Source organism: Hemitrygon akajei, chromosome 5 (assembly GCF_048418815.1).
Source record: "Hemitrygon akajei chromosome 5, sHemAka1.3, whole genome shotgun sequence".
Taxonomy (NCBI): domain Eukaryota; kingdom Metazoa; phylum Chordata; class Chondrichthyes; order Myliobatiformes; family Dasyatidae; genus Hemitrygon; species Hemitrygon akajei.
The window spans coordinates 171,673,505-171,691,403 of NC_133128.1; the positions used below are offsets into that span (position 1 = coordinate 171,673,505).

General features: G+C 37.1%; 1 protein-coding gene across 1 annotated transcript in view; it reads left to right on the forward strand.

Annotated features, from left to right (window-relative positions):
- Positions 1-17,899, forward strand: part of dnah9l (dynein, axonemal, heavy polypeptide 9 like) — a 276,890-nt gene that overhangs the window by 191,628 nt on the left and 67,363 nt on the right. Inside the window, 6 exon segments of the mRNA XM_073047202.1 lie at positions 1,818-2,051; positions 2,449-2,595; positions 3,688-3,801; positions 3,897-4,040; positions 6,690-6,872; positions 15,131-15,232. Coding sequence (XP_072903303.1) covers positions 1,818-2,051; positions 2,449-2,595; positions 3,688-3,801; positions 3,897-4,040; positions 6,690-6,872; positions 15,131-15,232 — 924 coding nt within the window.

The window sequence follows — 17,899 nt, forward strand, 5'->3', positions numbered from 1 at the left end:
AATTAATTAAGGGTATTGAAATTTTATCTATAATGATGACTTTTTTTCTGTTGTAGTAGAATTAACAGTTGAGTTAGCTATATATATTGCACAAGTAATAATAAAATAATTTAATTGGAAGTTGAGAATTTGTAACCATGACTAAATATATCAAACAAATCTTTGGTGGTTTTTAACTTCTGTATCAACTCTGCCTTTCACTTGCATGCACATGATTGTATGTTTCATAATCTCAGAATCTGATTTAGAAATGCAACTTCCCAGACTTGGAATTTATAGATTTTGTTTTCAAAGTGTATCTTTTTTCTCTTGGTCATGGTCTTTATAGCAAATGGTTAAACTCATGTTTGCAGTGGAAGTTAATTCTTTATGTTCTCTTGGGTTAATTATGCACCATACAGAGCCTTTCATGCAGTAATGCATTTTATATTTTTCCCCTAAAAGAACTTGAGCTATTTTTCTTGAGTGAAGTTCCATGTTTGTTAACTTTATTTGTATTCAGATAAGGTAATTTAAATTTATGGCTTGTCAAGCTTAAATTGACCCCATATTTTTTAATAAGTCAAGAAGAGTGGCAGTTAATTTATCTAAAACTGGAGCATTTTTTCCAGAACATATTGGACCGAGAGGCATGTATTAAGGAGTTTTTTAAACACTTCTGATACAGTGTGCATTAGTGTGAAAACTGAGTTTAGAATATCCCATTAATGACGCACTGATCAGTTACCAATGGAAATAAATAATTCATGATGAAGGAAATTACTCTAATTAGCAGGCAGTTCAAGTCCTTTGATAAAACCCAGCTCTAAATCCGTGAAGGGCAGGAAGTGCTGTCATCAGTCAGCCCTGAAAAGATTAGCATCTATTATGAATGAGGTTAGGCAACCTAGTGAAGCCATGTGTGTCCTGGAGACAAACTTAATATGTTAAAAAACGGGACACAGTTAGTCTCACCAACACACCATGACTCCTGCTGAGCTATTGTGCATAGGTACAAGCAAACAGCCACTGTCTGATCATTCTTTTCCCGTCCATCATACTGACAACTGTGAAAATACATTTTCCATGCAAAGGAGGAATAGGGTAGAAAGTATTTGTATAACAGCATGATGCGTCAAAGAGTTTGGATTTTTTTCCAAATAAATCTTTTGAAATGAAGCTTTATTATCCCACAAGTATAGCGCTCTAAGTAATGGCATGCGTTCGTAGAAACGCAGCAAAGCAAAACCTTTTGCATTTCTTTTTCCTTAAAGTAAATGAAGAATTCCCTGTTAGGAGATAAGTGTTGGATAGCCAAGGTAATGTTCATGTTTGCTTTGTGTGCTGCAGTTAGCTACTTAAATCTCCCTAATTTAGGTTTTATTTCAGAAATTCATTGTATGATGAAGTCCTGTACTTTTGCAATAATAATCAGTTTATCATGAATTTCTGTGGAAAGGTAGAAACTTGATGTGCTTTTGGATCATAAATTTGCCAAACTGCAAACTCATTCCTGGACACTCAGTGGTGGACAGGTCAATGTTAAAACATTTTGACCTGTTTTGTAAAATCGCTTTCAATATATCGGATAAAGTGAGATTAATTTTAAGGCTGCTTTAAATTGAAGTACGTGGGCAAAGTAATGTCCACCTTATCCACCCAGTTACATGATGTAGAAGAATTCTTTACAATGAAATTGGGGGGGGGGGGGGGGGGATACTATTAATTTAAAGCATTGGGGAAAGTCCAATGTAAAAACAGTATTGCTTTTTCAAAAAAAAACTTCACTGTAATCTATTGCATGTTATAGTTTTATGTATTAAACATCTTTCTCGCAGCCGGAAGTGAAATCTTCTATAAGTCAATTTATTGCATATGCACATATCAGTGTGAATGAAATTAGTGTGAAGTATCAACAGAACGAGAAACACTATAACTACACCACTCCAAAAAGCTTCCTGGAACAAATCAAATTGTATCAAAACCTCCTGCATAAGAAAAGGAAAGAACTAGTGCAAAAGAAAGAATGTCTAGAAAATGGACTGCAGAAATTACAAACCACAGCTTCACAAGTGAGTATTCAAAGTGTAATTACTACAGAATGAGCCAATGCATGGATTATATCATTTGAATATAGTGACTTAGGTAATCATGCCAAAAGTAAATTTTCAATCAAGTATCTGTTAAAGCTCATCGCTGGCAGTTTTCCTCAAGTGTATTTGTCTCATTTGGCCTTGTGGAGAAAATTTATAACTTTGAATGTATCCATGGAGGACTGAAAATAATTAAACTGCTTCAGCCAAGGCTCAAAGGAACGCTTTACAGTTCCCCAGACACCAACTGCTTTTAACTTTCTGACCACAAAGATAATGGATTGTGTTATTATATAATAAAATTAAAAACATACAGTAGTTGCCTCAGTCTGCTTTTATAATTTAAACAGTGCATGTTTCTGCTTTAATTATCTAGGTAGAAGATCTGAAAACAAAACTCGCTGCTCAAGAAATGGAACTTGAGCAGAGGAACAAAGACACTGAAGCACTGATTGTTAAAATAGGGCAACAGACTGAGAAACTGAATCAAGAGAGAGCGATTGCAGATAGTGAAGAGCAAAGGGTAGGTGTATGACTGATGATCTAACGTTCAGAGAAGGATGCAAGAGTATGTTTTGTCAGATGTTCACAGTGCTGATTACATGTTCACAATAAATAAATGAAACTTCAGAGCATAAAAGACGATTTAAAAAATTGTTACATGTATTTTTTTGTTTCATAGTACGAGATGGGACTAGAAAAAGTGGCATTGAAGTGAAAAGCAGGAAAAATACTATGCTAATTAGTTTTTATGAATCATTGCGAGAAGGCTAGAATATAAAAGCAAGGATGTAATGTTCAGGCTCTATAAAGCACTGATGAGACCTCACTCGGAGTATTGTGAGCTGCTTTGAGCCCCTTATCTAAGAAAGGATGTGATGGCATTGGAGAGGGTTCAGAGGAGGTTCACTAAAATGATTCTGGGACTGAAAGCTTATCACATTAGGAGCGTTTGATGGTTTTGGGCCTATACTCACTGGGGGAGGAGGTCTCATTGAAACCTATCGAAAGTGGGAAGCCCTTAATAGACTGGATGTGGAGAGGATGTTTTCTTTGATGGGAGAATCTAGGACCAGAGGACACAGCCTCAGAATAGAGGGATGGCCATTTAGAACTGAGATGAGAGGGATTTCTTTAGCCAGAGAGTGGTGAATCTGTGGAATTTGCCTGCTGTGAAGGCCAAGTCAGAGCATGAAGGGATGTGGGGAGAAGACAGGAGGTTGGAGCTGAGAGGGAAATGGATCAGCCATGATGAAATGGTGGAGCAGACTCGATGGGCCAAATGGCCTAATTCTGCTCTTATATCTTATGGTTTTATGATCTTATGTTCTTATGTATAGTCACCTTGATTAATCATTTCTTGTTTTTTTACTGACATTTCCAGTTTGTTTGTATTGGAGTGATATTTACCACCAGAGGCGATAGTGATGCAAAATTTTTAACACTTAGTTGGCAAATTAGCAGTGTTAACTTCAGACTATTTAAATGAAGATTATCGATGATTACATGATTTAAGAGACTACAAATATCTTATGATTGGCAAAAGCTTAACAAGTACCTAAATGACAACAGTAAATCCTCCCTAAAGGCTTCACTGATGAAATTATTGTTATAGGTAACTGCCATGCGAGCTGAAGTTTCAAAGCGACAACAGGAATCTGCAGAGGACCTAGCCAAGGCTGAGCCTGCTCTCAGTGCTGCAAATGCTGCGTTAAACACATTAAACAGGGTATGAGGATATGGCTACAGTAACTGCAAGTGATGATCCATTACCATGCGCAAATTTATAAAACTGTTATCTTTTTTTCCCTTTTTGTGTTTTAGTCAAACTTGACAGAATTACGAACCTTTCCGAATCCGCCTGCAATCGTTACCAATGTTACAACAGCAGTGCAGGTGCTTTTAGCTCCAAGTGGAAAAGTCCCGAAAGATAGAAGCTGGAAGACTGCTAAAGTATATATGAGCAAGGTAACATTATATTAAAGTCCATGCTGTTAAATCTGTCAATCAGGTTTATTGTCACTGTCTTAAATGACATGAAACATGTTGTGACAGCAGCACAGTACAAAGACATGAATCACTATGAATTACAAAATAAATAAATAAATAGAGCATAAAAGGAATAACGAGTTAAGTGTTTGTGGATCTCTTGGAAATCTGAGGGCAGAGAGGAAGGAGCTATTTCTGAATTATTGTGTGGATCTTCAGGCTTCTGTACCTCTTCCCTTACAACAGTAACATGAAGACCACATGTCCTGGATGGGGAGGGTCCTGAAGGCACCACACTTTGAAGATGTCCCTTGATAATGGGGAGGGTCATGTCAGTGTTGGAGCTGGCTGAGTCTAAAACCCTCTGCAGCCTCTTGCAACTCTGTGCATTGGAGCTTTGGTGTAACCAGGCAGAAGGTTCTCTATTGCACGTCCGTAGAAATTTTCAGGAGTCTTTGGTGACAAATCAAATCTCCTCAAATTCCTAATGAAGTAGAGTCACTGGTGTGTATCAATATGTTGGGCCCAGGACAGGTCCTTAGAGATGTTGACTCCCAGAAGCTTAAAGCTTTACACCTTTTTCACACTGACCCCACAATGAAGACTGGTGTTGTTCTCCCCACTTCTTCTTCCTCAGTCTTGCTGATGTTGAGTGTGTAGTCATTGCCGTGACACCATTCAGCCAGCTGATTTGTTTCGCTCCTGTAAGCCTCCTTGTTGCCAGTAAACAAGATCTTATCAGGTGAGTAGTGTAAGCATTTTTAGCACTTATTAGCATTTTAGTATTTTAATATTTTTGGTCATATTACAATTATAATCAGATTTTCAGGGAGACTTATTACAAATAAAATGCCATGTATAAGATTTTTGCCTGCAATATATTTTACTCTACAATTTTAATAGAAATAAAAATGGGTTTCTTTTTATTTTATGTGGATCAGAAATTTATTGAAATTGCCCTTCATATCTAAAAATTGCACCATATTTTTATTTCTATAGGCAAGTCCAGCACTGGTAACCTGAAGAAAATTTACCAAATATCACATAAAATCTTTGGTTTGGAAATTAAATAATTAACACAAATTATTCTGTACAGTGGTAATCACAGATTTTTGTAATTGATTTCCTTCACCCCAGAGGGATATTAATAACTGATGACTAGCACGTTGATTTATGCATTCTTGAAGATGAGTTACTGTAATTCCTCATTTACAAAATAAATTCTGAACATTTCACTGTTTGGAATTTTGTTTCGGCTGTTTAAATCAACCGAGTTCACAAACTGTATGTTTAATTCAAAAATATCCCAAATCATGCCTTAACATCATGTTACCAAGCCCTCCTTTGCAGAAAGTAACCAGAGACGATACAGTCAATTATTGTGCACTTTGTCCATTATTTGCTTTATACATTTATCTTTGTATTTGCATCACATTGAATTTCAGGCTTGACAATCCAGTCCTGAGTATACTTACAATGTTTTGTTCAGAACTAATTTGATTACAAGAACTTCATGGCAATTATATATATTTCAATTAATTAAAATGGTTGTAGATTTTTGTCATCACCTACATTTTTAGTATGGAGGGTTATTGTCTTACCATTATTCTTTCAGTTTACAATGAAGAATATTTAAGATCATTTGCAAGTAAAATCTGTGAGGGTTATTACCAAAATGCTGATATAGTTAACAAATAGCAGCCTCAATGCATTTTCATTTAATCAATTTGATTTACATTTCTATCTAACAATGTAGTTCTGTATGCTTATCCCAGAGCAAGGTTTTGAAACACATCTGCAATCACTTTTTACTGTAATTACTCATTCCTATCATTAACAATAATTATTTTTGATCCAACCTTATTAGGCAGAGTAAACATCAGTACTAAAGCCCTGAAAAAATGAAATGCACAGCATGACTTTGTTTCATGTCCCCACAATTAAAAGAAGCCAAAACAAAAACAGACATCATAAAATCAAAATAGAAATTTCAGTAGGGAAGATTTATTGGTTTTGACTAGTAAACTGAAACGACAATTGTGCTGCAGATATCTCAAGAGTTGGAATTGCAATTGAAAGCCAAGTCATAATCCAGGCACGCACTTCACCATAGATTGCACTGAACCCAATGACAAAAGAGCCCTTGCTTTTCAGGCTTGATGCTCGTACAACAAGTTTCATTCATGAGATGGCCATTTCTTTTTAAACACAAAAGGTCTGTAGAGCATGATGAGAAGAGTTTTGCTTATCTAAATAAAATATCCAAATAGGTTTTAAATTTCTCAATAGGAATATGGACTGTGTAAAATCTGGTCTTTCACCACAAGTATGTAGGATATGATTTTACAATGTGCTCTGAACACAAATATCAGATTTGACTAATTCTGCATTTTTTTAATGAGCTCTTTGCACTTACAGATGCCTCTGTAATCCTGACTTGTTTAATGTGAGCCTAACTGCGCGGCAGTTAACAAATATGCCAAAAGGAGGGCAGCCTCTCGAACCTTTCAAGCTAATATATTTTACATTAATGTTCACTTATTTCTCTTTGTACATGTTTCTCAGGGGCAAAGGATAGGGTAAGTAGTTATGACGGCTTCGCCTGAATCAGTTTTCATTTTTTCCCAGGTAGATGAATTTCTTCAAGCTATTGTTAACTTCGATAAGGAGCATATCCCAGAAGCCACTATCAAAACTATAAAAGAAGAGTTCCTTAAGGATCCCGAATTCAATCCTGAATTTGTGCGGACAAAGTCATCAGTTGCCGCTGGACTCTGTGCTTGGGTTATAAATATTGTTAAATTCCATGAGGTAAGCATCCTAATTTTTTTTAATAGTTTTACTTATTTTCAGTTGCCATTTAAATCTTAGTTTTTCATTCTTCTTTTAACTTTTGGAGTTGAAATATACAAACAAATTGTGGTAGATTCTGCAGAAGTATGAAATGAGTGATCTCCTTCCTCAACTCCTTTCTCCCTCCCTCGCCAATTCTGTTGACCAAGATTTTATGAAATGGCAATGAAACATAATTCAACATTTATTTTGTTTACAGATGCTTTCAGAATATTTTGTAGACTATTCTGTATGCTGTGGAGGGATTCTGAAACCTCAAGTGGAAAAATAACAGCATCTCTTTTTATTTAGTCAGTCAGGATTTTTGGTCTGAGACACAATGGAGTTTTGGGGAAGGAGAGTACTTTAAATTGGTACATTGTCTGCATGAGTATGCATTTAGAATGAATATTCTCCACTGTGAAAATGTCATAATTAATCTGTGGAAGATTTTAAAGAATCAGAAAGCACTGAAGTTTAACAAGATAAAATAGAAAATTGGAAGTTGTGCCAAAGACCAGATAAAACTATTTTCAAGATGCTTCTGAAAGAGAAGTGATGGTATATTAAACAGTAGTCTAAAAGAAAATTACTGCGTATACTAGAAATCTCAGATTAAAGCACGGAATGCTGGAAGTTTCCAGCAGGTCAAGCAACATCTATGGAGATGACAGAGAATTAAATGTTTCAGGTTGATGATTTTTTTAAAGCATTGTAAAGCCTTAAGTGATTAAAGATATGAATTAAAACTGTCAAGGCAAGACTGTTTAGAATTATCATTTTGTACAGTTTCCTGACTTGAAGTCCACACAAGTATGTTGCATACATTTTGATACTTTGACACCAGGTACTTCAGAAGCCCTTCAATAAAATCATTGAAAAACTCTTCAGTGAAATCAATGAAGCTGAAATCACTGCGTTCTCTGATCCTTTCCCAGGTGTGATCTGAATGACAACGTTCCCATCTTTGCTGGTGGACTCCACATAGACTCTTTGTTAGTCATAAGTCCATGGAGATGCATGTGTGGAGGTCTGACACTTAGAGAAGCTTCAACAACCATTGACTCCAACCAGCAAGGACTTCCCCCCCCCCCCACATGTTTACACAATTGGAGAAAGCAATACCAATTAAGATATGGTTTCCATTGTAGAACATTAAAAAGTGTAGTTGGTGAAGTGGCATTTACATTAGTTACAATTTATCAAAAATCTTTAGGCTTTAGAATGGTTTCAACTGAAAATTTGGTAATCATTCCAGTATTGAAAAGGAGTGAAAATTGCAGCTCATGCTTGACTTTTTAAAGCCAATTCTAGGGTGTGATGCACTGTATCATAGGGAAGTAAATAACAAGAATGAACTGAAGGGCAAAGGGCAAATCAGCTAGAATTTATTGAGTCTAATCTAACCAATCTGGTTGACCTTTAAATGAGATCGCTAATGAAGTGGATGGAGAAGTGCCCATGGATTTTGCTTTGACAGGTATGGTGCCATTTGTTTCTTGTTAGCTATTAAATCTCCAGGGACCTTTGATGTGATTATTGACAAAAGTCAAAATAAATGGATTTGGATGGATGTGTTGACGTTAAGTTCATTGGAAGAAGGATTAGAATAGAAATAGACAGAACATATATGCCAAGGGTTCGGCCTGAGAGTCCTGCTCGTATTTGGAAGCCTAAGATCGTGGGGCTCTGGACATGGGTGGATCAGGTGTCAGTGTCACAGCAGTGTCATCGGTGGGGGGCTGGGGGTGCCGGAAAATCTTTTGCTGTGAGCCTGAAGACCCAAGATCTTTGCGATCTTCAGGCGCAGAGCTTGAAAACATGACAAAATGGACTTCTAACATTGTAAACCAGCGGGTTGTTGTTATGTCTCCCCGCTCACTGTGAAAATGGGGGACACCTCCCTCTCCCTAATTAGGGATAGATAGAACCTGTGGTTTGTCGAAGGCCAGATGAAATGCGAAGTCTTTGGGGTAACTGCAAGTCTGTGGTTTTGCTATCGCTTTGCTCACGCTTGTGCTTGGTGGTGGGTGCTGATGCTTGATTTTTTTTGCTGGTGGGGGGAGGGGAGATTGTTGCTTGCTGCCACTTGGGGGGGAGTGGGGGAAGGACTTTGGGGTTCTCACGTTTAACTCTCGTTCATTCTTTGGGGCACTTCTCTGTTTTTGTGGATCTTTGCAAAGAAAAAACATTTCAGGATGTATATTGTAAACATTTCTCTGACATTAAATTTAGCCTTTGAACCTTTAAACATATTCTGCTTGACAAGACATGAGGCATGTTCTTCAGGAATCCATAATGAAGTTTTAGATTTTCAGCATCTGTATGTTGTGCATCAAAGGCTGCACACTGATTTAGGGGATGGAAGTTGTGCAACTTTAATTAGAAAGGTAAAAATGCCAATAATTAGAGTGTGTGAAACTAAGGGGTATGGACACATTGTATGATGTAACCCCTAAGGAGAAGACAGGACTGGGCATTGTTGCGAAAATATTGTGAAAATTGTGACTGATGGTATGTTAAAACCATCAAAGATCATGAATCTTCATACTGAATCCACTTTCTTGAATTGCACCTCCCTGTTAGTCCACACATACTTTATTCAATGTTGACTGAATTCCATAGATGCTGCCTGACCTGCTGTGTTCCTCCAGTATTTTGTGTGCATTGCTTTGCTCAGCAAGTTATGATGTAAATATGCAAGATTTACTTTTCCACTTAATTTAACTACCTGCAGCACAAAATTTACATTTTGTCTTTGCTACATTTAGTTACCCAACTTTTCATGAAGAACAAGAAGTCAGCAGTAGTCATTACCAAATTACAGTATACAGTACATTGCTTATTGCAGATCAGACACACACACACACACACACACACACACACAGTTGATTGCAGTTATTTGGGATGCATTGGGACCAATACATTTTGGCCCAATTAAGCAGCTATCCCAATTAGCTGGACTTTGATGTAAATAGTTAAAAAGGTATAATAAGAACAAATTACTATTTAACTGAGTAACAGATTATTATTTAAATGAAATATAGGACCAATTAGAACACTATGAATACTACTATGGTACTATAAAAGCGTATTAATTCCTAATAATTATCAATGGGGGAATTCATCCAGTGTACACTGTAAATGAACAAAATCATTGCAGATGCCTAGTGCAGGTAATGGACTGCCTTCATGCTATGCTTTTGACAATTATTGTACATCCTACAAATACTCATTTTCATTGTAAATTGAAGATGATTGTTGATGCCTTCAAATCCTCTATAGCCCCGAACTTGTTGAAGTAGTGAAATCATTTCATTTTTACTCCCAGCCATTCCTGGCATCTCCCAGCCTGATTCCTTGAAGATGCAGGAGTAAAACAGTTCTGTATTGTCTTACTGCTTACTTCTCACCAACTGTCAGTGACAAAAATCATTGTTGTTCGTACATGTGCTCGCAGCTGATGCTATTTAAAAGCTGTTCTCTCCAAGCGGGGTGTAAGTGTCCTATGGCTGCACAATTATCTGAAGCTAGTTAGAAACTATTCGGCAACAATCTCCTGTCCCAATTAAGTGGTATAGTGTCCCAACTAAATGAAGGCAATCTCACTATTTTCTGTATTAGTTTTTTTAATTTAAGAGTTGTCCTAAATAAATGTCTGCCCTGATTAATCGATGGCCTAATTAACTGGAATCCACCCTGTGTGTCGTCTATGTATATATTAGAGAATAGCTTGGAGGTTGAATCTGCTCTTTTGGAGACACTAACACAAAGGCCAAGAGCAGAAAAAATTTGTCCATCCCTGAAAGAATAAGATCTCACTTGCACTATAATGGCAGGCCTCAGTGAGACAGTCCACAGAAGCAGTCTTGTGTGGACAGTGAAATATACAAGAGAAAGACTGGTCCGACAAAAACCTCCTCCTTGCCCGCTGTTCCTGTTCCGCTACTACCTTGTTATCATCCATCAATGGATCTGGCATGTTGGCGCTATCCAAAGATACATTCCATGCTCAGGATGTTCAGCCTCAATTTCCAAGGCCATCTGTAGTTTTCTGTTCTGCAAGACAGTAGCTATCTCCAACTTGCAGCCTTTGGGCTAACACCAGGACAAACAAAGCAACATGGAACACAGATATTGAGTAAATATGTGGGTTATTAAATGATCCCTGCAGATTAGCATGATATCAGTTTTAAATAATTATTTTGAAATGTTTACTTTGCGAGATGATACCTTTGCTCTGCGTCTCTGGAGGCTTTCTGCTTCCTTCCCTTTCCCCTAACTTAAGTCCTCAACTGTTCACCACATGGAGGGTGTTCACCATGCTGAGGTTGTACTGCACATCTTTATACCCAAATGATACCTCCCCTGTAGGTCTCTGCATTTCACAAGCTGGCTCTATCGCATTCTACATGTTGCCCTGTCTTTAATTAGAGCAGCTTAATATTCCCAGATGTGGAGAAGAGGAGAGTAGGGAACTGCAATATCAGTTTAAGCAAAAACAATCCCAGCTCAAGGAAAGGATAATGTAAACATCAAATGTAGTGATATGAGTTTGAAAACAAAAGGACAATCAGATAGTTGAGATTGTATTGTAGAGAGTTGCAGGGCAACAGAAGAGCAAATTTCGGGAATATGCAAAAACACTAAGGCAGAAATGGTGGAAGATTTCAATTACCTGAATATTAAATGAGATGCATTCGCCATAAAAGGCGCATTTTAAATTGCTTCCAGAACAATTTTATTTAGTTGGCGTGTAGCCCAGCAAGAGAGCAAATGGTGAACAAATCTGGATTTGGATCTTGTGAATGAAGTTGGGCAGGTGAAAGGATTATTAATGGGAGAACAATCTGTGGTGGTAATCATAATTAAGTAAAATAGTTATGGAAAAGGAAAAATAAGAGCTAACATTTTAAACTGGAATACAGCCAAATAGTTCTGAAAGAATGGATTGGAAACAGCTTTTGAAAGTTAAATCAGTTTCAGATCAATGGGAGGTATTGGAGGAGGAAATTCAGGGTAAACATAAAGAGTATAAGTGTGACTGGCTGATCCAGAGTCCCTGAATGATATGGTTTTATCAACCACAGGAAGAAGGGAAGCCAGTTTCATGAAAAAGGACAACATCTAGAAAGGAGAAACTGAGAAAAGGAGATGGCATCCTTGTCAGATACGTGGGAATCAGTGAGCTTACAGTAAATATCAGCAGATAAGTTTGTTTCCAGAAATGGAGACAGAGAGATCCTGAAGAGGAAGAGAAATATCAGAAATATGTTAGTGGGTTTGAGAGAGGGCTAGTAACCAATAGTATAGGTGATAAAATTGACGACTTCTGCATGGGTGAAGGAAACAATATCAGTGGAAGAGTTGGGGAGGATTGTCAGAGTAGATTTAGAACAAGGACCGCTGGAGTAGTCATTGACAAAACTGCCACAACAATGGCCCATATGAACATCCATGGCTAGGCCTTGGATTTGTAGGAAGTGAGGTGAGTCAAAAGGAGCAAAAACCATTCAGCCAGGCAGAGGAGAGTGCTGGTGGAAGCGAACTGGTTGGGTCTTGTTTGCAGAAAAAAAACCTGAGGGTTTTAAGACTTTATATGGGCTGGGAGAGTTTCCTTCCTGTCAACTGCAACAAAGTCCCTCTGCTAGCCACATCTTATTCTGCATTCTGCCAGGACCACTTCTCCATGAGTCCCTGGTCCACTCATCCTTCCCTCGTCCTCTCATCTCTCTCCACTCACTCTTCCTTACTACCATCAAGGCACCAAACCAGTTCTTCCAGCTGAGGCAATGTTTCATGTACACCTCCTCCAACCTCGCCTACTGCATCCACTGTTCCCAATGAGCTCTCTCTTGCAAAAGTGAGACCAAATGCAGACTAGGCAACCCATGTGCAGAGCACCTGCAGTATCCATCATGAGCTCCCAGTTGCACATCATTTGAACGTCCCTTCCCATTCCCACACCAACCTGTTTGTCCTTGATCTTCACTGTCAGGATGAGGCAGCACACAATTAGAAGAGCAATGTTTCCTTTTTTGACTGGGTAATCAAAACCCAATGTTAGGTACGTCGACTTTTCCCATTTCTTTGAATCTTGACCTCCTCTGTGTGTCCCACCACCATCCTTCTGATCTACCCCTGGTCTTTATATTTTTGACCCTTTTTCCATCTGGTTCCATCTACATCTCTCTCATAATGCTTCCCATGATCACTTTTCATCAGCATTTGCTAACCTTTGTATTCCTGCTTCCAACACTTCCATCTCCACCTTTTCTCACCCCTCATCCTACCTGGTTCCATCTGCATTTTATTTTTGGCTAATGGTAAGGATGCAGGCAACCACCGTGTTACAGGTTGAGTTCCTTGAAAGTAGGTCAGGTAACCATTTTACTTAACCTGAAGCCAATTAATCTCCATGCACATTGACAAACACAGGTGAAAAAGTAAGTTATTTTTGCGCTGACATATTCACCTTTTTCCCCCCACATAGTTTCTGTGAGAGCAAACTGTATTTCATGTTTCAGATTTTTGGGTAATTTTGTGAATTATGCAAGGGTAACATTTCGTTATCCAGAAGTCCATCACACAAGATCTCTGGTATAGATTAAAGGCAGGTAAATTAAACTGAGGAACAATTCATTGAAGAAAATACTGGTGGAAAAGAATTCAAAAGCTGTGAGGATACCTGTTGTGGATGTTGGAAATCAGTTATTTTTATTAGTTTTTAATGATTCCTAACTAAAGTTAAAGGAAAAAGTTTGTAGATATAATGAATTTAAGATGGAAGTACTGGATAGGATGACAAAGACATGTTTTGGTCCCGATACTGAGTATCTATCACCTTGAACAGTCCATTTTACTCTGAAGCAACTGTGTGGCAAGTGTCGCTTGCTATCTGATCAAACACCAAGCTATGCAATTTTGGAATCAGTGCAGATGTCAAGTTAAACAATGCAAGTCATCAAAACTTGCTTCTAGGCATTTGCAAGTAATTTTATAATACTGTTAGCAGGACAATTTTTGTCACACATTTTTCCCTTTGACAGTCTTAATTAAGCTAGTTGCCAATGAATCTCAAAGTACAGAAATAAAATAATGAGTTGTAGTCATTTGTAAACATTTTCACTTCCTGTCCACAGGTGCATTACAGCAATATTTTTAACCAATCAAAAGTGCTTGTTTTGGCATGATTGAATGCTTTGCAAGAGAACATATGTCAAGTGAACATTTTCAGTGCTGACTTGAGTGTTATCATGATGTATTTTGCCAGTAATAGCACATCTATCATACATGGACTTTAAACCTACACAAAATGTACGTTCTCATTAATGATGAGTGGCTAATTCATCTTTTCTTGGTGTAATTAATGTTTTTTACACAGAATAATTTTTCATTGTTTGTTGTGATGCATTTTCAACATTTTCCGTTACCTTTTCTCTATCTGCATGCCTGTCACGGTGTCATTTTCAAAAGATATATGTAAGTATTAACCTAGTTTAATATTTGCTTGCAGTTTGTGTGTTCCTTTAGAAGCCCGGATAGCATTTCAAGACACTCAATATTTGATCAACCATGTACCATAATTTCTTGATATATGCACATTTTTAAAAACACAGCTGGGGGCAAAAAGATTAATTATTAACATGCAGTTCCCATGGACCCTGCAGTGCTCTTAACCATTTTAATTTCCTAATGTATACTGTAATTTAATAATGATGTCTATGTTGGCAACTCTTTGAATCAGGGAACCACTTTTATTTGAATGTTAACTCACAACAATATGATTGTATGTATTTGTGTGAATATATTAAAATGCTCATAGTTTTTGTATGGTAACCACAAAGTGGCATCAATGTACCAGCATAGGTTGCTAACCAGGGAGAACTATGTTCCCAAAATGGAATTATGGCTTTTCATCCAGGTGAAGATGAATTACGTTTCAAATAAAGCATATGGGAACCATGGAGGGTGAGAAATAGTTAATTGTCAAGCTTAATAAAGCATCAATATTGAGAGTATCAAGAATGTTATCTGTATACTGGAATGCTTTATGCTTGAATAAAATAGGACCACACTGTACAGTGGGTAGACCAAAGAGATCAGGAAAACAAGAGTTGCTGTATATAAACAGTACACAGAGCTGATGACACATTAGTTTTAATATTGCAAATTTCAGTTATTCTGAACATACCTCTGCTGTAACTTTAATGTCAGTCTTATTTGTATATTAATAGGTTCACCGTGAAGTAGAATTCAAATGTAAAGCCCTTGTGCAAGCCAATTCTGAATTAGCTGCTGCAGCAGAGAAACTTCAGATCATCAGGAAAAAGCTCACTGTAAGTACGAAAACTTGTCCTTCGCCTGTAAAATATTTCGTTTTTATCAAAGAGAACTCATTAGTTGTAACTTCTACGATTCATTAACAACTAATTTCTAACAGGATTGAACATGATGCAATTGATTATAATCCAAGTGTAAATTTGTTAGAACAATTGCTATAATGAGGCAAATTCATCAAACTAACAAATGTTAAATAGCTTTGATAATGTTTGTTCCTTTATTCTCATGTTCCTTGAAAACTGATAAATGCCATCAGTGACACAAGGCCAGGGTTAATTTAATTTCCAAGCCATTCTAAAGTAGCGATTTTGACATTGCTGAGGGTAAACCATAAACCAATTACAAAATCTACTGAATTTGCCCTTGATAATTCCCCAAAATGTGAGAGTAGCCAATCAATCCCATGTTAAACCAATCCTATGTTAAAATTGTTTCTGAATTTAACACAGATATTAAATATATATTTGCTGGAAGCATGTTCAATTTTGTATAATATTCTTTATGACCATTTATTCTGCAGTGCACATTGCTTATCTGCAAATGTATTTAACATGAACATTTTATTTAAAATATTGTAGATGCTTCAAAAAGCTGCAGCCTGAAGTCAAAATCTTAATAAAATAAAGGGCAAACTGTATTAGCAATAGTAAATTTAAATTTGTATTAATAGATATCATGAAATGCACTGAATGAAATTACACAATCATTTAATAAATCAGTAGAAGTTGTATTTTCTCAATAACTAAAAATCTATCAAAATTAAATTCAGTGATTCTAATAATTATGGAGTGAGATGATGACACTTTCCATAAGCCATCTACTGCAAATCTTTTTATGTTGCAGCCAAAGATTTTTGTGATCTGAAATGACAAATAGAAGTCACAAAAGGATGCTAAGTTAAGCCTGAACTAGTATTAAAGTACCTTATTAAAACGACTTTCTTTTCAACCTTTTTAAATTCATTTTTGTCTCTTCCCTCACCCTTTTAAATTGCATGCAAGCAATAGTGGTCAGCTTGCTCTTTAAGGATGCTTTACAAACCCTTGTATAAGTGCACAAAAGGATTCTGTGATGATTTGGTTCATTTTTTTTCCCAGTCAACTATAGCCTTCCAATTTCTCAATCATGGATAGATTGGCACACGGAGAATTGAATGTACAAGGCCAGGATATAGAAGTACGGCAGTCACTTGATGCATTGTGACTGTGATTACTCTTACTACCATGTGAGCTTTGCCTGACTGACCATTTAAATTTGGTATTGCAAAACACTTGAACTAAGAAATCTGTTTTGCAAAGTGTATGTTGCAAAAATTGCCCTGGACTTTTAACAAAATTATAATATTAATATACTGTCTCTCACTGTTCCTTAAAAAATAGGCCTGTTAAATTTAAGCAACACACACAAAATGCTGAGGGAACTCAGCAGGCCAGGCAGCATCTACAGAACAGAGTAAACAGTCCATATTTTGGGACTTAGACTTTTCTCAGCCCAAAATGTTCATTTATTCTTTTCCATCGATGTTGCCTGGCCTGCTGAGTTCTTCCAGCATTTTATGTGTATGTTGCTTGGATTTCCAGCATCTGCAGATTTTCTTGTGCCTGTTAAATTTAATATGTTTAATAATTTGGGAATGCATCTACACCTGGTATGGAGAGAAGATTCTTTTTTTATTAAATTCTTCAACTCTTTCTTAACACCAACATCTGAGGACCTTCCTAATTTCAAAATAGACCAAGTTGACACAAACAAAATGTTGAAGTTATGAAAAATTAAAGGTTTCACAAGTTAGCAAAAGCATGAAGGAAAGATTAAAATTGTAAATGGTGAAATAGTAAAGACATAGAAAAAAGGAAGTGAGTTTTTTCAAATTGAAATGTCTGAAATTTACATAGACAGAATAAAACAGTGGAAGGTTAATCCATGTTAACATAGTAGCAGATGTGGGAGAGTGGCCATTCCACCTGACCCTGCAGCATTCTGATAATCATGCCCAGCTTCAACCGTACTCCATCGAGACGGGGGAAGTGAAACTGAAATACTTCAGCTGGCCTCTGTCATGTGGTCATTAACTCAGTGGACTTCAGTGGCCCGTAAAATTTCAAAAGTTTCGAAGTACCCTCCACTGCCTCCACCTGCATTTAATTCCTTCGTCAGCTATTACTTTGGAGAGGACCCGCAATCTAGCAGAAAATTCTCCTCAGTATCTATAGCGTTAAGAAGGTCATTGCACCACCTTCTGGATGCCTCAAAAAATGCTTGGCAGTCACATCCAGGAAATGGGTAGTCCTCATTCTCAATACCAAGGATGAAACTGACAGGCAGAGATCTTGGTCTCCGCAGTCTTCCACTGGCACCCATCGTCGTGAGTTGGCATTGGTGGTATCTTGCAAAGACGCAACTCTTTACTCGGAGGACTGTGTTTGGAAATTTTAAGGGGTAAATGAGCACCAGGGAAATACTGATGGAATTATCCATTATTAAAATGTTTCTCCATTCCTGTCAGGTGTGAACCACGGAAAGGAGAGCAAATATTTAGTTGCCCCATTAAACGCTGATGCTCTTTGAGATATTTAACCAGATTTTTATAGGTGCCGTTTCCTAATTTTATAACCCTGTCACAATTTATTGACTGCTTAGCTACTGAGGAGCAGAATTTTGAG